Source organism: Botryllus schlosseri, chromosome 12 (assembly GCF_051294905.1).
Source record: "Botryllus schlosseri isolate E-star chromosome 12, Bs_hap1, whole genome shotgun sequence".
Classification (NCBI taxonomy): domain Eukaryota; kingdom Metazoa; phylum Chordata; class Ascidiacea; order Stolidobranchia; family Styelidae; genus Botryllus; species Botryllus schlosseri.
Window position 1 is genome coordinate 11,842,166 of NC_137247.1, and position 26,029 is coordinate 11,868,194.

Below are 26,029 nucleotides of genomic sequence, written 5' to 3' on the forward strand. Positions count from 1 at the left end.
GCATTCTACTGCCGTTATCGTATGGGGTTCATTGTCGCTGAGGATTAATGTTTTCTAATGAGAATGACGGCCTTCATCATACGGTGAGATATGAAAGGTGATAAAAGCTATTGGCGCTACCGGTGCTAAATAATACGGTCAGGTAAACTATGTAGGGAATTGGAGAGCATCTTAGCGAAGGAATGATAAAAGCGCGGATAGTATACATTACCGTAGGCACAGCAAGCCGATAGTGTCACATCGAGGGAATTGTTACGAGAAAAAGTACAGCCTTTTTTCGGTTCACAGCGAAACTTTGTACATCTTGGTAAAAGATCGATAGTTGCGCGAAGCATCTCTCGCGTGTAGTTGTGCTTTGTCGCCGGCACAACCTGTCGTAAAGGTCTGACGCCTCAGAATAACCGCATGCGCATCAGATGACAAAGCGGAATTCTCGGAGTTGCTCATAGAGCTTGCTAATCACTTCAAGCGGATTTTCAGGCAGACATATATGAAAAGAGATAATGCAGCCGGAACGTTTAACGCAGCATTATTTTATTATTCCGTGACCTACAACAGTACTTCATAGTTTAGTTGACAATCTTTATGCATAGCAAAGATAACTTTCGTTTTAAATTGTTCGGTGCCACAGTATACACATCGGAATAGTGGGAGTCAGCGTGCTTTAATATTTTGGATGTGCAATGTGCATTACTAGTAGATAGATCTACTGTAGTAAGATACAGTAAGGAATGGTGTACAGCCAGCATAGAAATCGTGTCGGCGATTTTATACGAACTCACATGTTTAGATAAACGTAACAGAATATAACCGTTTCTTATCTGATAAGAAAAAGAGGAAAAACAGAAACGATCTCGCCAAACATATCCTGCACTTCCGCTACAACGTATGGAACAAGTGTAATTTAAATGGGACGATTACTGAAATGTAGGCCGACACGTCGTTCTCTAATACATTCATCCCCCAGGTCACATCCTAAGCCGAAACGTAAATAACATTTCCCGATTCGCTTCGACGTGAAAATAGTACAGAGCATCTGTGAAGGAAACCGCGCTCACACGACAGTTGGCGAACCGAGACATAGCCAATCGCGTAAAGATACCTTTTCGTTCGTGGCAGATCACCGTAACCAATTCGGATTTTGAAGCAGGAAGGAAAATTACAAAATGACAACATAAAAGGTCACGACGGTATGGCAGCTAAAAATTGCGATTCGAGTCAAACTAGCGCCAGGCATGTCTGATACCGCAGTCGATGAGTATGACAAATATCACTTTGCTGATACCATAACACTTGGAAAGTTGTAGAGTAGATTGTAGACAGATGTAAGTGGGTGACATTATAACTTGGTAGTTTGTAGAATGATCTGGAAATTATTGACGTACACGATACTACAGAAAAGCTTTATCCACTGTTTTGTGAACCGACATGATAATCAAAATTATATCACATTCTATTGTAGCACATAGTCAAAGATTTCTTGATTGAACCTTATCTAATAATCTTCAGGATCGGTGATGTGAGAGCTCATCATTTTGAGAAAGGACGGGCCAATTTCGTTGTCAGTTTCGGCATTAGTAAAAAGAAGTTATACTTATTCACAAAGGCGGCAGACGCTAAATTATACATGAGAAAACCGGCACGCTCCGAAAATGCGTTTCCGTGGTTTTTATAATATCCCCAAACAATATGTTTGATATAATTTGGAAAATAGCATAATTCGAAAACTAAATTACGCTCGATTCTCTGTATAATTAGCGGCATTGACGCAAAATTCGCAAAGCTACCCAACGCTTACGTAGCGGTGATATACACTTTGTTATGACAGCGGGAATTGATGACGTGTGATATGATTGACAAATTCTGAAAGATCCTGCCGCATTATTGTTACCGCGCAGTATTCGCGGTCGAACGCAAAATCCGACAGCAAGATATTCAGCTGAGAATATGAAAGGGAGGAGATGTTTAATTGTAGGAAAGTGCGCGGTAGTAAGGCTAGTATTACCCGCGTATCAGCTATTCAAATGTTCGTGCTCGTGGTGAAGCATCGTATGTTGCCTGGTATTTGACTTTTTTGATTGTTGATGATGAGCGATTATAGAAGTCTTTGTATTCGAACTATTTATAAGTGTTGACACAGTCGTTCCCGCAAGTCCAGTGTAAATGTCATACGGAGGCCCGGCTAATACGATTTGCGGCGCATTTTCGAGAACTAGGTCGCACCCTCCAATATACCTCTGGAAGGCGTTGTAATCGTAAGCGCATTACGTGAGATGAGATTCGGCAACAGTGGGGTCATTGCGGCGCAGTTAACTCAAGAAGAAGTACCAAAAACACATCCTTGCAAGGAATTAAGACCATTTGTAATCCACCCGACAGCACTCCAGAGTGAAAATTAAATCCTCATCAATGTGCCCAAATAATTCATCGTACCAAAGTATGTAATAGTGGTTGTCAGAAACAAAGTATTGTTACTTTACTGGGGTACTCAAGTAGGTTTTGTCTACATGCACTGCTTACTGGAGTGGTTATGTTTCAGACTAATTCCACTTCAACTTTTTACACTTTTGATTTTGAAAAGTACAAAGTAGTTTAGACAAAGTCTTCATCACTATTACGAGTTAGAACAGTCAGAAAAACGGCAGGAAATAGCCCCTGTATGGCTGTATCTCTGTAACTGAACATATTTTCGAAAATTGCGCCAATTTGTGGTGTCATCTGTCATTTTGCGTTGGCCGGGACGATTCATCTTTTATTTGGAAAGTAGCCACCCCTCCCACGATTAACCGCTAAAAGTATGCGATCCCCCGACATTGGCCGACAATATCTGGTTTTTCAACTATACTTACTCGAGTATATTTCATACCGATCATTTGCTACTTCCACTCGAAGTAGTTTTGATATGTCTTGGAAATCGATACTTCTACTTGTAATTCAGTAGAAATTTCCGTCGTTCTACCCGAGAACGAACGATGATTATTATACCACCACTGGTCATGAATGGATGAAAATAGATCTTTTACTCTTTCCCATACGCAGACGCGTACCTAAGCTTATAACGTGCGACAGCAGCCTTGCAATGACATGGCTCACACCAATGGCAGGGTTATGATGAGAGACTCCTGCGCGTCAACAGCGTACTCACCAGCCAGTTTCGCGGGAACGGACGGTATCCGGGATACTACGACATCAGCGCCTCTCGACGACAAAAGCGTGGAGGAATTGGACCGCATTATGGACACGCTGACCACGCTAACTAGGGACTCGGCTAGAGTCCGCAATTGCAACCACGAGAAATACGCGTTGCCTTCGCCGGAAGACTCCCTATCAAAGACTTACCCGGAACAAACATCTACTTCATTCACCAAAAACATCGCGACTGTGTATCCGACACCGGTGTCCCCGTCGATACCGCCACCTACCACGTCACCGCCTCAAACGCCTATGCAGCACCAGAGGAACTTCACAGCCCACCCTAAAATCATGACGCTGGCGTCATTAACGCCAAAGCAGTCGATGTACACGGCCACTAGAAGCGACGCCAGAAACCCGGCTACCATGCCGCGACTGCCTGCGAATCCGTACGAAAATACCAGTATACTACACGGCAGTCATGTCACGCCGCGTTCTAACGCGTTACACCCGAACGTGGAGCACACCAACCCGTTTCCTCTAGTTCCGGACAGTCCGTACGTGAATAAGCACCCATCTGTAGGCGACGGCGGCGGCCTATGCTTTTTCGGGAGCGCGCCTTTGCCTGCAAACCCCCCTGCGAATACCGGTACCCCTCGCGCCGCCCCAGAACAACAGAGCCATAACAACACCACTCCCGCGACAGATAATAGCAATCGCAATGATATGAACAATATGCGATCGTTTCGCGATGTCACTTCATTCCACAGGCCTGATAACCAGTCGCAGGAAGCGCACACTTTACCGGCGTATAACGAAAAACGCAGCTACCTCAAAAATCTGGAAGAAGGCACGCTGCCTCGGCCTAGAGTCGACTCTGTGAAACAACTCAATTCGCAAAACGCAACCCCAGCCACAAGTCGAAAGCATCAACAAAAGCCGAGCTTTACGGAAGATACTTCTGAGACTTTAAGTCGGCTTTCGTTAAGAAGACCCCGTAAAGTCGGCGGAGCCAAGCGAGCGCCGGGGAAATTCGGAGCGTACAATTTATCGAAATCTTCATCCAGGCATTCGACTACCTCATTCAACTCTTACGATCTGGGTCGAAATTACGCTTCCGTGTCCACCGCGCCCGCGTCCACCCACGGCCTTATCCAGCACGAGGTGCTACCACACGGTCGTAAAAAACGGCTGCCATCGGCCCTCGAAAACGCGGAGTCCCCGAGCTCGGACGAAGACGAGGAAAACTGCTGCGTGAAATACGGAAGATTTCTGCACTCGCATGTGTTGGAACTGTTGATTTTGGTGGCGTTTTTCGCCGGGCTGCCCGCCGGTATCGTGATACAAGCCACGCGGTTTGACACGACGGAACACTTTCAAAAGTATTATGTCTTTTTCGGCTCTACAATGCTACCGATGATTCTATCTACTCTGACGCCGCTCCTGGTAGTCAGTTCTATGTTAAGCGGCGTTGGAAACCTGACTTGTAAAGCGTTGAAGCGGTTCACTTCCTTAATATTATTCTATTTTTTGATGTCCACCGTTACCGCTATCGGTGTTGCTATTATGTTTTCTCTTCTACTGAACCCGGCCGCGCCATTGTCGGCAGTTGATGCAAATTCTACTAATCTGACGACATACGGGAGAATTGTCATAGGAGTCGCCGAAAAGGGGGAATCTATGAACGTTTATGACACGGAGAAGGACAAGCATATAACGGCCACTGACGAGATATTACGTTTGCTACTGTAAGTATAAACGAGCTTTTATATATTCTAGTTTTCAACGCAACAGGCCCATTGCAAGATGTATGTAGATGCCATTGTAATTAGCGGTGGACTTGAGTACCGGTTAGATGTATTTTTTGCGCCACAAATTACAATCATTATTATCATTACACTGTTTACAAAGAATTAGACACTAGACATAAATCCTAACATTAGCGGTAACGCTCTGCTTACGCGTAGATTACGGATGTCAGTGTCATGATCTCTGGCAGTCAGCAACGCTGCTCATTGAGGAATTTGTGAAATCAAATCTTCTCACTTCATGCCATTAAATGCAAAGGAACGAATAATTCTGGTCACCCCCTTTCTCGTTCAGATAGGCTTTCCTTTACGAGTAATGAAGTTGGTGGTCTGTGCAATTCTAGTATCACATCAGTGATTATTACATTGATGATTTTGTTACCCATGCTCCCAATTTTTATCGCGTTATTATAGCACTATAAATCGTATAGCGTAAGCACTTTCCTCTTGAAATTTCACAAATGGTGTCGATAATGTCCTGTCGTATATCCTACAACTAATTTATGTAAGGTCTTTCATTGGACTATTGCAATGCGAAATCAGACCCACATTTTTATCACAGTTAATCCGGCCCCATAAACATTTTTCATACATTATCTCTTCGATTCGTCCAAATCACCACTATTTCTGCAATCTTGACATTTAATGATTGCGAAGTGCATGGCCTATTGTGACCGTTACGCGTTGAATAATTGTAAGTCTTTCCGAGTTAAGTTTCGTAATCCGAGTCGCATCTAAAGGTGACCTTAAGCGTTGACATCACATCCCTGTCTGCTACGTTCACAACGTAATATTATCTCCTGTACGAAAATCACAAAACACTGTTTTTCAAGTAGTGGCGTCCATGAGAATTACCTTTGGCGGGCGATGGGATTCCCAGAACTGTTGCGTTCTATCGCCCAAAGAAGACGACCGCGTGAGTAAGGCGCTAATTGGAATCATTGCCTGGAAGTATGAGATGAACGTGTCGCAAGTTCATGTATGCGTCGGGTTTGATGTAAATACAGCGCAACCACATTCCTTCACGCGACTATATATTCCAAGCTACACGCCGTTCGGGTGATATAGGTATGCATCGCCGATCATACGTGACGAAATAGAAATACCACTCTGGACACCCCTTACGACAAAATATGTGATGACGAATGTGTTAATATCACAGAATTTCTATTTTAGAATGTTCTTTCCCGGCTGCGGAGCTCCGAACGTCAGTTACAACGATGGGGTGAGTGAATTCTCTGGCTTCACGACCAGCACTATAGCATATGCGACTTGCGATGGTATGATCAATTTATCATAGATCAGTTACCAAGTACAAGGACTGAAGTATGTTTTCCCCGTCTGCACCATTTACACGAGTGGTATTACTCTAGAAATATCTCCAATTGTATTTACGCTGTTTCTGAACCAAAATCGCGTGTTATTTGGTGGTAGGTATTATCATTTTTATCAACGAAATGATACCGCAACGTTAACGCAACGTTATTGCCTTGTATGACGATGATACGCGTATACAGTTTTAAAATTGAATGTATGAACTATGAATGCAGCATGATCACTGATCACTGATCAGCCATTCTTACATATATATGCCCTCGCAGTCAAACTCTCTCCCGTTTTAGAAATCGCAACTTCTATGTGTATATCTGTTTAAAACATGGCCCTTGTTTAAAACATGTTTTATATTTGTTTTTTCAGCCATTACGCAACGAATCTTTAATTGTGACGTCAAAATGGATTGACATTGATAATTGAAAATATATAGGGTAACTATGGCCCCTTGACGAAAAAGGCTTCCGACCCCTCTCATAAACGGACCAAAAAATATCTTTAACCAGGACTACATCATTATGTAGCATTTCTTACGATCGGCGGTCTATCGTCATCAGAACATCCATTCCGTACCAATGATCTATATTTACGTGCTATAATTGTTGAACCTACGACGGTTTCGACGGTTCTAACCACTCCATATTATATACCTCGACGATACTGGGTGCAAATCGTCCGTAGGCTCATACTACAGTTATGGCATAATTATACATCTTTTGTAAACAACACAATTTTGTTACTTTTAAAGCGGCATGTTTTTAAAAACACTGTTTAAAACATGTTTTAAACAAAGTGTTTTAAAGCAACATTTGTTTTAAATGCAACCATATGCGTACCCAAGTCTCAGTAGAACTATACTACTGTATTACTTAAACGCTCCGTTCAAGGTATATTTTTCACCATAGGCAAGCGTGCTACCACAGTATTTTTTAGTGAACATCAACTGCATTATGGAACACACGCCCAATTATCACTTATCATCGGTACATCAGAAATGTAGGTCGTTTTCGTAGTGGTGTCCTCTTCCTGCTTGTCATTTATTAGAACCTCATACTACAATCTTTTGACGATATGCTTAGTTGCTTACACAATCCACGATTCCAATTCGAAACAAAATTGACGTGCATTTTTTGAAGTCACTGAAAGGGCAGCAATTCTGCATAGGCTATATGTCGGAAACAAACGTTTCGAAAGGTTCAACAGTTTGAGAACTTAAATCCCACAATTTCAGTCATGCTGGTTGCAACAACAGCCTCTCTGCGAGAAAGCGATCAACTTCGTGTCTCAATCAATTCAATCAATATATAACTCAATAGCTAACAGATAAAGACAGGTCTCATTCTGAATAAATTCCTTCGTAAAGATCAATAGCTCCATTGCTAGCAGAGCAAGAAAGTCGCCACTTGATATTCACAATCAGAATAAAAACTTGAGTCGCAACTACTCTTTACAGTTCTGCAACTTGTTCGTCATCGCGCTATTTGCCGGACTCGTCGGAATCGGCGCCTCCATTATGAATTTGGAAGGTGGGCCTATTCGTCACGTTCTGTCGCAAATAGGAATGGCCATGTCAAACATGGCAGATATCTTACTGTGGTGAGTATTTTCGATAACACCTTAGTTAGAAGCGGGTATCAACAATGCCGCTTGACTGTATGACTTTGTCTGATAGTAGATAACAAACGCCATTTAATCGAGCGTGTCGTATAGAGCTGAATTATCATGAAGCATGTTTTAATTACCTGGGTTTTTATACGCGCAGCGCAAGTATACGATCACAGCATCAATCCGCAGCGCCATAACTCACAATCGCGAGTTTGCTGACGGCTGGCACACACCATGACCTATCGATGACAGCCTTTCGTCGTTATTGGCGTCTTGACAAAACAAACGCTATCAATTTGCGCTAAAAGAAGTTCTCGTCAGGTCCTTGGGAATCCAAACATTCGAACCGCCGTGAACTTTCAATGCGAAACATTTATTAGTCGAAGGATCGTGTCGGGCTTGGAAAAAATTCAAGGAGAAACTGACGGCCCAAGTTCGTTATCATTGGGACTTCAATGGGAAATCGATTATGACGTCAGATGTTTTGATTTGCGAAATTCCAACAGCAGCATGCCACTTCGACAGGCGCTGTAGTACCGGTACTATTTTTAGAGTAGCAGCAGTCGGGTTATTAAAATGGCACATGTCATGCGGGATTTATCAAATTACTTACCAGAAAATTCCTATTGTGTGAAGTAGGATGCAGTTGTCTTTCAGCAACTGCGTTCAAGTCGCACTGGGAAATGACCGCAACTCGTTATCAATAGGCGTTTATGATTTTGCACGTGGTGGGATGAGATGAGTGCGAATGGAAATACACTGAGTTGAGATGACAGTATGTGCTGCAATTTCCGCCGAGAATCCACACCCCGGGAGAATACACTATGCTCTAGAGTTCAGACATTCCATTGAAATGAGCTGCGATTGTGAACTTTAGTGCTTTGTAGACCTACAATGTATATTGGATTTCCCCGATCATCATGGGTAGTCTGTATCCCCCTCAAGATTGAACCTTCACTACGAAATCAAGCTGCTGTATAGGTAACGTTCGCGAATCTAGGATTTGCGGTTTTTCTGTTCAAGGAAACTGCGATTCGTCCGCAGATTAACAAAACTCGGCTTGTCGTGTACAGAGAAACTGCCGGCACATGGTTGAGAATATTCAAAAATAAGCAAAATTTTCTAATCTGACGTCAGTGTAATCAGAATCTCGAGATCTTATTTGAACCATCCTTTTGAACCTCGGATCAAACGCGGCGGCTTGCCGCAACGGAGTCTGCACTTCGTGCTAAGAGCGAGTCGATTTTCATCGAGTATGTACCATATCTGTTGTTCCCCAATGCTCGACTCATATATTATGCATTGATTTGTACCTCATAATAAGAAATAACGAGCCGGTTTGGGACCTAGGCTTCACCACCGCCATCTGCTTTTGGGTCGACGCATACTGTGTATTGGTTATTGAATAGGCAAAACAGATCAATACCGACATCATTATCAGAGAACGTTACCGCATGGAGTGCCATAATATGCATAGCTTTATTAACTGATAGGTAGAAAGGGTTGTGTTTTACGACGATCTCAACGGCTGTCGAGATCATAAGGTACCAATAGTTTACAATGCTCAATTGATCAACGTAAGGTCGTGGTCGTGGCATATACGATACGGCATTGTACAGTATATCCGCACACGTGGCATAAGGTAGAAGATATTGCGTTTACTGTATTATACTAAGATCATTTCAGGTGTTAACGTAAAACTTTAACGTGATATTATTATCGTTCGATTAAGCTTCTGTAAATGTCAAGGTTCGGCGTATTTCAAAGATCCCAACGCAGCGATGGCGAGAGATGAAACTCGATATTTTGACATGTCACATAAAGACCAATTGCGTTATGACGTAATGAATATAATCGCTAATTGACGGCAACGGAATTCGGCGGTGTCACAATCCTGCAGGCCTAGCAAACGTGGCAGCAGGATAGCAACTTACAATTTAGATTTTAGAATATACCAACCAGAACTCAAGATATCCCTGATACCAACACGCAACATATACCGATAAAACTCACGAATGGTTCCTTCGTTAGGATGGGGAAGTGAAGTGGTACTGTTTACATAATGCCGGTTGAACTGTGCCATGAACCTATGTAGTATGCATTTATTGGGTGAGGATTCTTCACGTATTTCAGTTCGTTATGTTATTTTATTCACAATGTCTGTGGACTACTTATAAAGCGTCAAAACATAACAGCTCAACTAAATTTACGCTCCGCGGCTCTTTCTCATTCGACTTAGTATACTCCACTCACCGTGAATAGGAAATTGGATACATGCTCCACTTGATACTGTGAGAGATATAGCATTACCAACATTTTAGGCCTTAATTTATCACCGGGATCGCGCGAATTGTCACGCAAACAGGATGTAAATTGAATATGTTATGCGAAAACGCGGGATTAAAGTACTTTCCTACAAATGAAAGAACATCGCATTCAACGGACGTGATGTTAGTTGTGTGATTAAAATGTAAATGATACCGAGGAGCTCTTCAGAAACTCATGATTTACACGAAAAAATATCAGTGGGCGAAAGGTGCGAATGGCCTCTCCAAATCTTCGACCCGGGACTGCATGACGTGAATAGTTTTTACTGCCTCAAAATGTATATTGGTGAAGTCGCGATAAGCTTTGTTTAACCTATGAGTAAGTTCAATTCCCAAACAACCTCCAAGCAGTCAACAAGTCTGCGAGAGTACTGCTTCATAGTATCGCTTTCCTCAAGTCGACAATCTGCCGGCACTCATCTCGATCCAGCGCGAAAGGCGATCACATCGGCACATCGTTGTTGGAATTTATCGAGCGGGGAATATCTCGCGGAAACAAAGGCGCCATTAGCCAGCGCTAAACACAATCCTTCTCGCGTGAGAGTGACTGTCCCAAGAAACACTTGGCTGTATTGCGAAATGGTTTAGTGCATGTATATTGTATCACCCTTCCATATACCGCTTTCCATGTCTTGTTCGATTGAGTGGAGACTATGGAATATTGGATTGGAATATAGGAATGCAATTATCACTCAGCACGCAAACACAGCTGGCAAGCATACCAGCGCAAATTTGAGAAACGACCGCCGTAGACCTATGTAAACCATAATATATGAACTCACGAATGCTATCAAACGTGACGAACCTGATACACCTGGGTAAAATTGGTGAAAACTACACCACACTGTCGGTATAACCGCAGGTTTGAGCACGCAGGACACTTCAGAAATATCCCTATTATAAGAATATCCGGACACACTTAGGTCGGAGATAAGACAGAAGATGATTGTTTACATTTAAATGCTTAACGACAGGCAACGGATACAGCCTGTAGATAAACAACAAGAGACCACACGCCTGCGCGGACTCAACAGAGGTGATAGTCGCGACATTATCGTATCGAAATCTCTAATTCGTTTGAGTCCAATCTGTATATTTCGAAAAGAGTTAATAAGTCGATACATACAAATATTCCGCTTTAAGCATTGTAATTAGTGTCAAAATAAATCCTGGCTCTAACATTGTCCTGTTCATGATATTCAGTTTCGCTATAGCTCAGACAGTATATATAGACATCAAAAAGTAGCATTAATACCGACTCAAAATTCATCAAATTACATTGGAATTTGAAGTCATTTGGTTTCTTTATTCCGGCAACACATAAGTATAGAATCATAAATATGAACTTAACGGCCATGAAACTCTGGTTCCTTTTGCAACACATTCAGTTCGCTGCATTTAATCGAACGAGCCCTATCTCCACTCAGTGTTAATACCACTTCCCGCCATACACATCGTTTGCGATTATCTCCGACTAGTACTTGAATAGCTTCACTTGGGATGTATCCTATTAATATTGACACTTGACTTGACAAATCTGACGTTACATTGCATCTTGAGACGATTATACGTCCTGTTCAACCGATTCACACACCGCGTATTTGATCTGACTAATGCGATTCAGGAAATCCTACTCTTACGCCAGCCCTACGTCCGTGAGAATTTGTACATACATTCCCAAATCATAACGTATTCTAGAAATTTCTGAAATTGCATTTTCAAGCCAATGGTTTCTTGGTATGCGTGAGATTTCCGTGATTTTGATAATTGTTCTCCTTCCTTCACAGTTTTTGCTTTCTGACTTTTTCATAGCCAGCATTGAGCTACTTTGCGTACGCGCGTGGACACTGGACAGCATGTGCTAGCGATTTATAGTTAGTGCTGAAATAAATGAAAAGCCATTCCATCATTCATACATGTTAAATCAACGGGCTCTCCTGTGAGAACGACATCGTAATGTTTGTGTAGTTTGTTCAACATTTTACGAACCGTAATAAAAGTCATGTTGTGGAAAAACAGTACCGCAAATCGCCGAAAAGCTTAGTTGTTGTAATTCGGGAGAAGTGGAACACCTTTACTCCGCGCCGTCCAAGGCCTTCTACGAAGTATGGATTGGTTATTAATAATGCATAAGAGCATAAAAACTATACCTTTTTGAACTTATTGAAGATATGGTGCACGTGCAATGGCGTCTAAGAACGGTATAAATTTTTCATGTAGCCTCGTTTACCCCAATTAATCCAAGATCAATATACATTCATCCGGTAAATATCCTTTCTGGGAGGCGCATTGCATTGACGTGAAGTAGACTACTGCGAATACAAAACTGCATATGCATTTTAACGACGTAGGTGTTTGATGATCACAGAAATTCCACAATGTCGTCACACGGGACTGTGTTCTTAACACTTTGACTACGGAGCCTTAAAACAACCAATTCCAGACACAGATATTTTGTGATGCGAGTAGTACCCAAGTAGGCCTGACTTAAGTTTATCTTGAACTAGATAATAGGGCTTACGAATGAACTGAACACTCAGATATATATAGCATGCGCGAGGTTTTTGAATAAGCGTTTCTTTGACTGACGAGTTCCAATTCATCAGGACTATGAGTCCATGAGACACTATGATCCTGATGCAACAAGTTCAGCTGGTTCAAGGCAGTAATAACATCGGGCTAGGAATGAAGTTTTCAACCAATGGGCCAATACCGCAGTGGTTTTTGCGAAGGTGACTACCTTTTTTTAGTAATCTGCTTCCCAAACAGGACCGTGAGTTGAGTAGGTCTGAGTAACGGTGCTGTACCTTCAGTAATTAGTATATTTTGGAGGGAAATGGCACAGAATAAATATATGTGAAAATTAGATCAAATTCCATTTCGAAGTTACACTAGGATTCAAACTTAGTTTCACCCAACGCGATACGAATTCAATAGGCCTACACGTCGAACACGCATAGATTTGGATTGGTACACTTATACTTGTTCACTGAATGTATGAATGTCCGTGACGGTATGGTTTGTTACATTATCAACAATCTATCTAATTCTATCAGGTACGTCCCGATTGGAGTATTTTTCATCACATCGGAGCTCGTAGCGACGCAAATAAACTGGACAAGTATCGGGTACGATTTGCAGTTGGACAAGATTGGGATTGAAAACGCAACAACAAATAGTCTCGAAACAGACGCAATCGTACTCCATCACGCCACCCAGCGATTTATACTGACAGTGCTTGCCAGTATAGCAATTCACTGCTTCGTACTGATGCCCATAGTCGCGTGCGTCGTTACGCTGTCGCGGCCATGCGCTGGAATGAGTTTCAGGGTATCGGGTCCATTGATCGCGTCATTTAGCCTCGGATTCAGGTGAGGAAATAGGTCGAATGGCGTTGAAAAATTCAGATCCACGAATTACTTACCTTTCTCATGTTATCAATTTGGTTCCCTCTCTATATATCGTCGCTGTGGAATCAAAGTAGCTATGTCCATTTCACAGATTTTGAAAAAATTACCTTTAAATCAACATGACAAAGATAAACAAAAAACATGGACAAGATATGGCCGAAAAAATTAAAATTAAAAAAAAAAAAACTTGACTTTCTATCAATTTGAAAAATGGGTCTCAAAATTGGAAGAAATGAACATAACCTACGTTGATTGCACCGCGACGATACATAGATGCGTTACCTGGGTCGTAGACGCAGAGATGGTCAAATTAGTCAGCATTTCTACTCAAATAGAATAGAAGTTATGTCGTCGATTTTTCTCAATTACAAGTAGAAATAGCGATTTTCAAGCCATGTCAAACTACATAAAGCAGAGGATACAAATTAAAGGCGTGAAAGTACTGAAATAAGTAGTTTTGAAGAAAAGAAGTCGTGGTATTAATCATTTTGTGTTAGTCGCAAAGATGCACGTCACAGTTTCAAAAGTAATAATCTCCGATCAACTGCTAAAAGTATGTGACTTTTCGATCAAACCTACTTTTATAAATATCCAAGCACTTTTATTACCCTTATTTCTAATCCCACTTCAAGTAAAATTTCGACATGTCTTGAAAATTGTCGTGTCTACAGTTCTGCTTGTACTTGAGTAGACGTATATGTAGTTGCTTCTACTCGAGTGCCAAAAGATGACTAATTTGACCGCCTCGGCTTGTAAGTGAGTAATTATTTACAGCATTAGGTCTACACATGAATTACTATGCATTGAGCGCTTCTCCCTTGCTGTGAAGTGTAGAACACTGGTAACAACAATTTCCTACTTATTTAGTGACTTATGCATTCCGCTGACACTGCGAAGTCTATTGAACACGAACGGCTTGTCGCGATGCTGTCAATCGCCCTCGCCCATGGACCGAAGAATCGTTCGAGTCTCGACGGTGCTGGGCGGTATATTTAACAGAGCCGGGACTGCGATTTTTCTGACGTGCTCCGCGATGTTCCTGGCGCGAATCGAAGGACGGCAATTGCACGCTGGCTCGATTGTAATCTTCGGGTAAGAAGCGTATTGTATATGAGGTGGTGTAACGAGATCTTTTTCCGAGTACTTCAACGGATTTTCTCTACTTGTACTATCATGAGAACCGAGCGAAAAGTCATGTGTCATGGTAACTGAATATATTTTCGAAAATTTCACTTATATGTTGTGTCATAGGTCATTTGGCGTCAGTCGTGAAGATGTATACCCTGTCATTTAGAAAATGGCCAGTTCCGCTTAACTGCTAAGAAAATGCGACTCATTCACAGGATCGAACCTTTTGAAACTACTTATTCCAGTTCTTTTCATATCTTTATTTTCAACAAATACTAATACTGCTACTATAGGTGTAATATATTTATGGTCACACTTCATCTGACTACTTTGACCTCGGGTATATCACTGTTGTTTCAGATTTTCGTCTATGGTTACGTCTGTGACATCTCCTACTGGGCGGTGGTTTAATCGGTTCAACCCATACATGAGGGGGATCGTTATCAATCTATCTACGGCGGGCCTGACAGCGCCCGGAGAAATACCGGAGAAGCTTTTGTGTTTCTGGGCTATGTAAGTTCATGACATTCGCGCAATAATATCTTCAAAGTGAACAATTAGGAGTCATAGTCGATCAGGTCAATAATTATCGATGCAAGAGAGTTTATCGAAGTAAGTGATACCACGAAGCCACGTTGCGTGATCTTGTTTGGTCATCCATATTGGATTTAGATTATAAACGTCACAATAAATTAACGGTAAACTTTTTCTCATCAGGAGCCGAATAGCAGCGTTAGCCGACACGTTTGTTGACGCGCTAGGAGCTCACGTATTACACCACTACTGTAAATCGTCGATGAAGGACACGAAAGATTGCAAAGAGGCGTGCCAGGACGAAAATAGCACCGGTAAGGGTTTGCTGACATTCGGGTGATTGAAGGAACGCTCTCAGCGGTTGTGCATCCTTTATGGAATCAAATTTGAATTCATCAAAGTCTTGCGAATCAAGCCTCGCATTTCGAAAGAAATGTATTCCTAATGATAGCACACTGCGTTTTTACAGCCATGAATGAAATGAAAAAGGTGTGGACAAACAGTTGTAGTACGCTACACAGGTCTATGAAACATGATGAATTACAAACGAAGTCATTGATTCAGTGTGATCGATGTCACTGAAATTTCTCCTTCATAATAACCAATGATTCGCTAACCAATGGTTTTACGAAATCACGTATTGAACAACAACGCGTGCCCTTAGCACGCGAAAGCTGGTATTCGCAGTAGGCCTACTCAAAAGCGAGGTAGCGAACGAGACTGTGATGTTCTGGCCTCTGGGTTAACCTCAGCAAGTCTGACACTCGCACACACACACACCGATCCCATCACCTGCGCAAGTTATCGATATCTTGATAAACCTAATGCAAAGCAAATCTTAATTACAGAGCATGAAAGCGACATGTGTAACACCATATCATCGTGACAGCTTGTCTGTCCGTGTCACTCATTGGCTAATACGAAACACAGTCGACTCGGAAGAAGAGATTAAGATTCTCTCATGAAATTCGGCAGATTGTTCCGAAGCGTCCGCGACATAAATATATGTCCTTTCCGAGCCATACTTTGGGAATCACTGTTATTGGCATGTAAATTAGCTGTCTGGTCTAACGATAAGTTTGTGTGCATGCTTTTTCCAACTTGGGTCTCAAAATTAGATTAGGAAATCCAAATCTCCGACACACATCGATATCTTTCAAATCAAGTCAAGGTATGTCGGTGGTGGGGATTACACATCTTCAAACCCAAGTTGTGTATACGGGATTAAGCTTCAAACTCAGATGAAATACAGATTATTCGAGGCAAATTCCTCTCTCATCCCTGTCAGTGATACGAAGGTTCTGCACGTAAGCAAGTTTAAGATAATCCCAGACCCACGTCCAAAATCATACTCATACTCAATACTCCTCGATTTCTTATGTTTCAACTCTTATCTGTCCTAAAGACATCGCTAGATTGTACTTGCAATGACCGTATTTTATTCATTTAATTTCTGAATATATTTAATGTATCCGCTACATTTGTTAATCAAAAAATTGAGTGTAATCATGGCCGGGGTGATTGGTCTCTGATGATTCTGTTATAACGTGCCTCCCGTCTTTACCTTTCTTGTCTCTATATCACATTTCGCGCAATTGCATTTTGTTAAGTATGTTATTGACAAATTCTGTTTCTCTGCCTCAGACTCCAGCACCGCCGGAATCAAGATCCGCGAAATCAGCCCCGCGAGCAACACCGTCCCGGCAAGATCCACGGGCGGCGACACAAGCGATTACGAAGAAGCGCCGTTGCTTTTCAGCAGGTTATTATCGCATTCTGTTTCGGGCAGGAACCGGCACCTGGCCGAATTCGATGAATTCAGTGCGAAAAAGGGGCGGCCGCAAACCGCGTTGTCGTGAGCGAGGTATGCGTGGGCTCACCGGAGCGTGACTTTGCTTGCTGTGAGTTCATGCATGACCATAACCACATGATCATTTGCGCAAAAAGCAGTTATTATTATGATTATGGATTTGGATTTGTGAAGATTTTGAACTGATTGAAGGACTGTAACTACAAGTCGTTTTTTGTGGTGTTTTGAATTGACGAAGATAGCAATTACGCAAAATAGAAAAGAACGACACTATAGAGAGACCGGCTTTGGAATGGAACTGAAAATGTTCAGTTTTCATGTAACAGTTGAATGAACTTCCGAGACATTGCCTGTTTTGGACTTGGCTTCGTGCCAAGAGACTTCTGGCTTTGGAAATATTAATCCATGGTCACCGTCTCAAAGGTGTAATAATATTTTATACCGCAATTCTGAGATCATCTCATGCCCCCATTTTGGGTGTTTCAATCATGGTTTCATCACACATTGGCAGAAATATTTCGGTCGATTCGTCGTAGCACGACCCATTCACGTTACGATTCCGACGTGGCGTCACAATTTCCAGAACATGTAACATGAATGTTATTTGATTAAGGCCAAGAACGCCCGTTTAATACTGCGTGATCGTGTGCTGTTGAAGAGTCATTCGGGAATGACGCAAATCGCTTGTATTTCTTCGATACGTTTATCGTAACTACTCGAGCCGTTCCCAAGGCATCGTGACGCACCAGCCCCACTCTGGCATGTCTGAAGCATAGGTGGAGAAACTGTATATAACACCTTTGTTAGAAATGTAAATTGACTCAATGATCCACGGAAATGATAACAACTGTAATCAGCCACCGTCACGAAGCCAACCGCTCGATTCACGGGGCTTTTGTTTTGCTGACTTTCAGGCCCAGACCGGCCGAAGCATTTTCACAATCATCGACCATTCACATACACATAGGCCTACACGCGTATTTCTTCGCGATTGATTTGATCTCGACTCTTCCAAATTATATCTATCAAAAATATCTATCTCCAGATATTTTATTTTGCTGAAGCGAACAATGTACCATTCAGCTAGTTGTTTCTCATTGTTCGGAACAGCGATGCCATTCATTATCCCTTTTGCGATGTGTACGACTGTAGAGGTCAATAAGGTGGTGGTGATCATGGGCGTAGTAGCCGTGGCTTGTAATGACGACAATGACTTGACATCACAAGCACGGATGACATGGCGACATTACTCTGTGCAAGGCAAAATTGGCAAGAGATTTGAACATAAGTTGTTGCTTCAATTGTTTCTTCACCAGTGCCTTGCATGCAGTGCAGGGTTGCGATACGAAAAGTGGTCGTAAATAGTCCGCAATGACGTGATGTTATGTGATCCGAAATTTTATTTGGGGGAGGCTTCCTCGGCTATCAAAGTTGGTAATTCCTCTCCCATACCTGACGCTAGGTATATCTGATACGATTGTGGGGATGCGTCAAGGATGGAAAATTCAGTAGAGGTGAACAAATTTTCAACAATCAAACGTCACGTCACGGTGTATACGCTCCCAAAATCCAAAATCGAAGGAGCAAGATCGCCAAAACACGGCGATATGAATGACAGCTTAGTGCGGATCCAGGCTGTTAGTTTAACACTGCGATCTACTGAATCAGGCTGATAGCTAACGGAATTTCTTCCATCCAGGTCTGCAGAGGGCGGAAATGAATCGAGCTCAATGAACAGTCGGAACGATGACGTATTCTTGCCCAACCGACCTCAAGAGACTCGCCCCTTCGCCCAGCAACAGGACGGCAGGCGTGGCAACAATCATCACGTCCGGACTGCCCAGAATGGAGACGTTTCTTTTGTCACGTTTTGATACTCGAGATCAACTATCATCATTTACCATTGTCCATTACATATTTATACCGTTTGTGTTATGCAGTGTCGAATAAAAGTGCATTGGCATGCTCCTCATAGCAATATCTATACTCTTCGTCAGAGGCAGGGATATCTAGACTAGATATGTAGTCTAGATATCCCTGGTCAGAGGTGGTCAAAGTAGTCAAGAAAGCAACTCAAGTAGAAGTAGAAGAAGCGACGCAAAAATCTACTCTAGTACGAGTAAAAGTAGTACGAGGAAAAGTAGTACCTTTAAAGGAAACCTAAAACTACTTCAAGTAGAAGTATACTTGGATGACTAAATCTACTCAAGTAACCAAGTAGTTGTGAAAACAGTCATACGTTCGCGTGGACTGTCAAAAGCTGCAAATTGAGCTAGGTAGCTTAATTCATATTGATGCATCCCAGGAGGTATAAATTTTCGACCGCATCATGGGATGTAAGTGATAGTTCTGCTATGGAAAAGCGATTTTAATGTTTTGTGTACTCAAACTCCCCGTTTCAAAAAATGGCATGGTGCCCACCAACGTATTACGGGCCAGTAGTTTGGAGAAATTCGGAGAAGTTGCATCGGATACGATGTTAACACGTTGCGCAATTAGTATATAGGTCTACTTTAACAAAAATTTGGCGGATCGCAAAAATGCCATATACTGTCATTTTGTTTCCTGAAAATAGAGACAATACTACATTTGGTTTTAAAATTCAACATATATGTTCTACAGACAAAAGAACTGAAATGAATTAGAAGTGCTCAAAGTAGTGATACTGTGAATTAAAAGACATACAAATGCTATTTCTTAAAAGCGGAAAATATATTTCATGTCTGATGGTAAGCTAAAACAGGTCTAACGCTAAAAAAAGGCAGATACCACTTTTCCGGATTAGAACATCACGCCACGTGCCGCTGGATTACGATCCGATAGGTAGATGCTTGATTGCGAAACGGTAGTTCTAAACGTTTTGATGAGCACTTTTTACTGTTATAAAACTTGTCATATGAATGACGATGAGGTGTGAACGGAACCATGCAATCCGCTACCAGAGCCTACGATATATCGTAGGCCCCGCAACTACCTAAATTATATTCACCGCATCCTTTAGTGAAAACATACTTGACAATCCATATCCACTTTGCGCAAATTGCGACGAAAATTCTGGGTTTCACTTAACTTTGTGAAAATTGAATTCTTGTTGATAGTCCGTGAAAACAGCGCCGAAATGCCTCTAATTTTAGGAATATAATGCTTCGACTGAAAATAGCGAAACGTAAGTAAATCTCAAAATATTTCGAAGTAGCAGCAGAGGTAGCAATGTTGGAAAAGTCAAGCGGTAGTTGCTACATGCAACGCGGTCTGCCGTGGACAGTGATTTTGTCGTATGAAAATGGTTCTTCAATACAAGAAACACCCGGGGCCTACGATAAGTTATCGTAGGTCCCGAAACACGTTTGAGCATTTCATGCCGTGCACTCACGCAAACCACTGTATTGAAATTTCAAAAGTTATTTTTCTTCCTTCGAAAATCACCTCAGAAAAACAAACAAACCAAATCTTTAAAATAAGAGTCATGGTTTTAACATATTTGTTTTATTTTGATTTCTACTTTAAATGCAACCATGATTGTAATATTGTTCCGGATCATTGTCAGTTCATAGTTTCAATTGATCATCATTACAGATTAGCAATTAAACTATATAACTTGACCCTCTTAGGCTACCTGGGAAAGTTGAGATAATACCAATTGTTTCACTTCCAGTATCATAGATCATAAGATACGTATATATGGTATAGCGACGGTAAGGTTCATTGACGCACAAAATGCAGACAAAACACAACTATCGAATAGAGATGTACAGGGTCAGAATTTTGGTTTCTAACCAGATAGGAATCCGGCAGGTTTTGTCGGATCAGGGTTGGAGCCGGATCCGCATTTTTTTCTTCAGTGCCGGATCCGGATCAAGACTGGTTTCATAAATTTCTAGTTCACGAAAATAGCTTCAAATCAGTTAACTTCGATGTTATATGTGAACTCGGAGTCCGTTTATACTATTACAATTTCGGAAAATCCTGGATAGCTTCAATGTATTGCCGAGGCGTGATTAGAAAAATACCCACGGCCAGAAGTGGACAAAGTAATAATCTTGATTGGGAGAAGTCGAAGTATCGTCGTACATTTCTGCTCAAGTAGAAGTATTAATGTCCTAGTAAGTAAACATTCTAGGTCGAAAACTGTTAATTAAAAGTACTTTATCGAAGTACTCAAGTAGTTTTCCTCTACTTGCAGTATACTTACTCAAGTAAATCTAATTTTCCGTTACTTCTACTTCGTAATATATTTTGTGATTTACTTACTTACTTTTCGCTATTTGCAGTATGTCAATTAGAAGTATTACATTATTCCAATGATAGAGAAAGAGAGACTGATATGGAGACATTTTGGGTCTGTTTTCACGAAGTACCAACACTAATTAAATTTTCACAAAAGTTGAGTAAAGTACAGAATTTCTGTCGTGCGTCGAGCGAAATAGATATGGAGTGAAAAATGTTTTTAGAAAGTAACGGTCAATATTAGTCGGGATCGGGATGCGTGGTTCCTCTCACACAGCATTGTCGTCCATATGTCATGTTTCAACAGAGCAAATATGGCTTAGCAAACTTTCGGAACCATCGTATCTTAACGTAGCATCAAACTATCGTATCGTAATCTAGTAGCGCATGCCGTGTCCTAATCTTGGAAAAGTGGTTCTCGAATTTGAGCAGCATCAGATCCTGTTTTAGCTATTTAGCATATCCCCCGGGGCCTCAGCCCGATATCCCCGTTGAAGCTTTCTGGACAAAAGACATGAAATATACCTTTTTCTTTTTGAAAATTGTACAGTATTTGTATCGTTAATTTGAATTCAAATTAACCTTTGTTAACTTTTAAAACTAAGTGCAATTATGCCTCGATAAATCGTTGACATATATGGGCACCCTCTATTAGCCTTATCTACGGGGAAGGGGGTGAGCCATTTGCTGAAACGGGGCGTTGGAGTGAAGAGCCGCTGTTTCATAGCAAACTTTTCATTTGCATCCCATGATGCTGTAGAGCAGGGGTGGGCAAACTACGGCCCGCAAGAGTCTAAAGAAACTTTTTTTAAATATTGATAAAATGCGTACTAAAAATCGAATTAATGCAGGGACTTGATTAACTTTTTCTCAATATATTTCACAGTGATAAGTCTAAGACAGTGGTTCTCAAACTGGTGGGCGCCCCCCGCCCTTGGGGGCGTGTAAGCACCTGAAGGTGGGCGCGAAGCTGAGCTCGACTGAACAAAAATTCGCGTTTCGCGCGATATACATCCCATTCATACTTTTTGCTCTGTATTGAGTATGAATTATATATTTAAAATCTCTCATCCACAGTCGTAACCTTCCATGCCATCAAACTACCCGTTGAGTTTGCTAGCATCCTGGTTGCGTTTTGTTATAACGATAAGGGGGCGCGAAATCTTTCACCATCATAAGGGGGGGGGGGGCTTGTCTTGAAAAGTTTGAGAACCACTGATCTAAGGTAAATAGGCCAACATAATATCGCAGCGGCGGGATAGCTGCAACGAGATTGACATAATTTGGATCACGAGTGGGATTTCAGATTGGCCACTCCATTTTTAATTATTTCAGTGACGTGCTTGGAAAACGATTCGGGCGTGCCTTAGATAGATTCGTTGTATGTATGCGTAGAATTAGGGTATTTATATTTTATCTACACATAGTAGAAGCGTGTTAAAAGCTAACATGGTTATGATGCTGTCAGCATCGTGTGTCCTGGAAATGAACCAAAAGTGGAATAAGTAAATCTATGAACAGATCGCTGCTCCCAGATTTAAATTTCAATCCTGTTCTAAGAATCGGGTCAACCGACTTTCATCTCTATATTTTTGACAAATTGGTTATTGAAGTCCGCCAGCCTATGAAATCTCGCCACTATATGTTTCTGTTCTGACACGTGTACGATATCATCAAAGCACTGTTTGGCTTGTTTTAAATAAGCACGTATATTATCTCCATGTCCTCACTGTATAATCAAATATCACTATTACGTTTTGGTTTATAATCCCAATTTTATATAGTGCGACCCGCGAATGGATTCAGATGTTGAATGCGGCCCACGAGCTCAAAAGTTACCCACCCCTGCTGTAGAGGGAGCAGCACGAACCAAGCTCCCTGCCTTTGTCCTCCCAGCTCATTTCCAGCTTTTGACAGTCTATAAAAGCTTATGTATGACTGCTTTACACAACTACTACTTACTACTACAATAGGCTACTTACTTGCTTGAGTAGATTTGAAACGTTTCCGTCTACTTGAAGCAGTTTAAGGTTGTTTTCAAATGCGATACTTGAGTAGATACTTGAGTAGATTTTTGCGTCGATACTTCTGTTTGAGTAGCTTTCTTGACTATAGTTTGCCCACCTCCATGAAAAACTAGTGCTTCGTTACTGACCATCTTCTATCGTGATAGGAATATTAGATGATTGTATTTTTGGATCCGGATTGTGACAATAAAGACGAAAACAGGACTCGGATTGGATCAGGATTCCATTTTATCGAACTGGGTCGGAACCATGTTCTGTACAGCTCTACTGTCGGATTTCCAAGTGATTCGTGAGTCAGAGAGGGTCGGTTAAGATTTCTTTACCTGTAGTACGAATCCGCTAAACGAAAACAACTGACGCTACGACTACACAGCTGACATCATCGCACATTCCCGTGAGAAATCCTACTTTCCAAAACTTGCAAAATTACTTGATAGTTCATGACAAGGACTTGGTTGAACCACCACATACGTTTGATATACTAACACGTCGAATTCCTAACCTAATTTGTTTGGCAACAGCGTACCATTTCCGCCAGGCAATCGAGCACATCATCAAATACCTTGGATGTAATATAATTCACGTTGTTCGTATCCTAAACGATAACACCGTCGTTGTCTTTGAGAGTGTGGCCTGTTATCGCGAAGGCGTTGCAACATTTGCATGACACACCTGAATTTACCACGCATTACATTAGGTGACAAAATCAATCAAAGTTGATAATGTACTGGCTTGATAACGACATTCCCAGATACTGCGACCGATCCGCTACTTATGTCTGACATTGAAATGATCACGAGAGTGCGCGGTTTCTAAAACGTTGCTAGACAGCGAGAGCATCTTGCAAAAAGTTTACCGCGCGTAATTTTGATGTAGGGGACATGGATAGAAAGGATATTTGCCTATCGTTTATAATTTGGAACAACTGTATCCATGTACGCATGAGCGAGCAGGAACGTCAAAGCTATACCTAGCCATAGTAAGTCTTACGTCGCAGTTAGTCATGATCAACGATGAGCATTACTGTGTTCATTTGCTCAGCGCTTCCATCACCGAACACTTGAAATAGGCAGCTGCGTAATATCATGTAGTCGTTCTCTCGGGACATCAGATTCACCGTTCTTTCATTCCTTTTGGCGACGCAGTCAAGAAGCTGCTGTCGCAGATAATTTGTGACAATAACAAGATGTCAAACATGAAAACCGGTATCGTCGGATTGCTATTTTCCGTCAGGTATTACACGACAGAGGCTTGTGACAGGCTATGAAAAACCGGGGCACTTTAAAGTAGGTGCAGTAAGAGCGACATTTTGCGAGGATGGGGTGAAAAATCGTTGTAACCAAAAGTCTTTCTTCAATACCAAACCCGAATGATGGTTCAGGTGTCATTCAGTTCAGAATTGTCCGAAGGAAGATGGATTGGAAAAGCGACAGATTCTGTATGCGGTCTTTGTGTATTTAATGCAATCAGCCTTGGCGCGTAAAATTCAAATGTGATATGTAATTAACGAGATCATGCTAGATGCATGTGGAATGTTAGTATATTTCATTATACGTTTAAATAGTCGTTTATGGAGTAGGTAGGCTATTAGTCCATTATTCACCCGCAGGTCCAGTTAACATGCTATGAGCCATAAATAAGTCCCGCGTTATCGCCATCAAAATAGAAACAACACCCGGCCGTTTCTTAATGATTTTCAGGAACTTAAATTGAAAGCGGATACAAGATAGTTTGGCCTGTAGAAAGTGGAAGAATAGTCTGGAATAGCAACATGGTCGTTACCTTAAACATTACTACACTACCAAAACATTATAACACCACCAAATATTATTACACTAATTACTACAGATTAGTAGTCAGGCCAGCAAATATGCCAAAAAGTTCAAAACTGCCGTCCCTATGGGTAATATACTAGGGTTAGCATACGTCCATTTTTGCAAGTCTGAAAATTCTGAAAAAGTGTCCTCTTTTTAGATTTCCAAAATATGGTAACCCTATAATATACATCACATCAGAGTTGGATCAATTACAATATCTTAATTCAATTACAATTACAATTACTTCCTTGCGTGTTTCAATTACATTACAATTACTCAATGCTATAAATATCAAATTACAATTACAATTACTGTTGAACATGTAATTAAATTACAATTATAATTACAATTACTTTTAAACAGGTAATTGATTCAGTAAAGAGGTGTTCTTTGACAACCGTAGCGACGTAATTAGCAACAATCTCAAGCTATTCATGTTTCATTCCTGATATGTAGAATACCCTTTAATTGAAAAAATACTCGAACGTATTTGAACTATTCCTAATCATGAGTACTGAAAACTACAAGCACAGAAAAATGTTTCAAGCGACTGTTAAGAACCAAAGGTTTGAGCGACTAACAGCGAATAGGCTACAGGACAGTCAATGAAATGCAATCAAACGATTCGGCTACTCAGAGCTGAGTCAGGATAATGAAGTGTAATTGTTAAGGTGTCAGCGATAAGGATGATACCGATAAGGTGCGTAAAATTAAAATAAATGCAAAAGGAAAGAACCTCCTGATAACTAAGAATTACAATATTTTGGTTCGCATTTACATTTTCACTTGCTCGGAAACTGTTAGATTGCATTTGATGAACATTAGGGTGTGAAAAGTTTCTGGCCCCAGTAAATTTGGCCAAGATTGGAGGT

General features: G+C 41.4%; 2 protein-coding genes across 4 annotated transcripts in view; one reads left to right on the forward strand and one right to left on the reverse strand.

Annotated features, from left to right (window-relative positions):
- LOC145452098 (uncharacterized) overlaps positions 1–26,029 on the reverse strand; it is a 90,444-nt gene that overhangs the window by 27,618 nt on the left and 36,797 nt on the right. The gene's annotated exons all lie outside the window — the stretch shown is intronic.
- Positions 347–19,064, forward strand: LOC145451928 (uncharacterized). Of its 2 annotated transcripts, none has more exons than XM_080330147.1 (9): positions 347–4,880; positions 6,117–6,165; positions 7,726–7,868; positions 13,261–13,575; positions 14,482–14,706; positions 15,103–15,255; positions 15,460–15,590; positions 16,921–17,140; positions 18,786–19,014. In XM_080330147.1, the coding sequence occupies exons 1-8, from the start codon at positions 3,085–3,087 to the stop codon at positions 17,133–17,135; spliced, it is 3,027 nt and encodes a 1,008-aa protein (XP_080186273.1). In that variant the 5' UTR covers positions 347–3,084; the 3' UTR covers positions 17,136–17,140; positions 18,786–19,014. The 2 variants fall into 2 exon arrangements, with proteins under 2 accessions (XP_080186273.1, XP_080186272.1); XM_080330146.1 differs by having other exon boundaries at positions 353–4,880; positions 16,921–17,038; positions 18,786–19,064.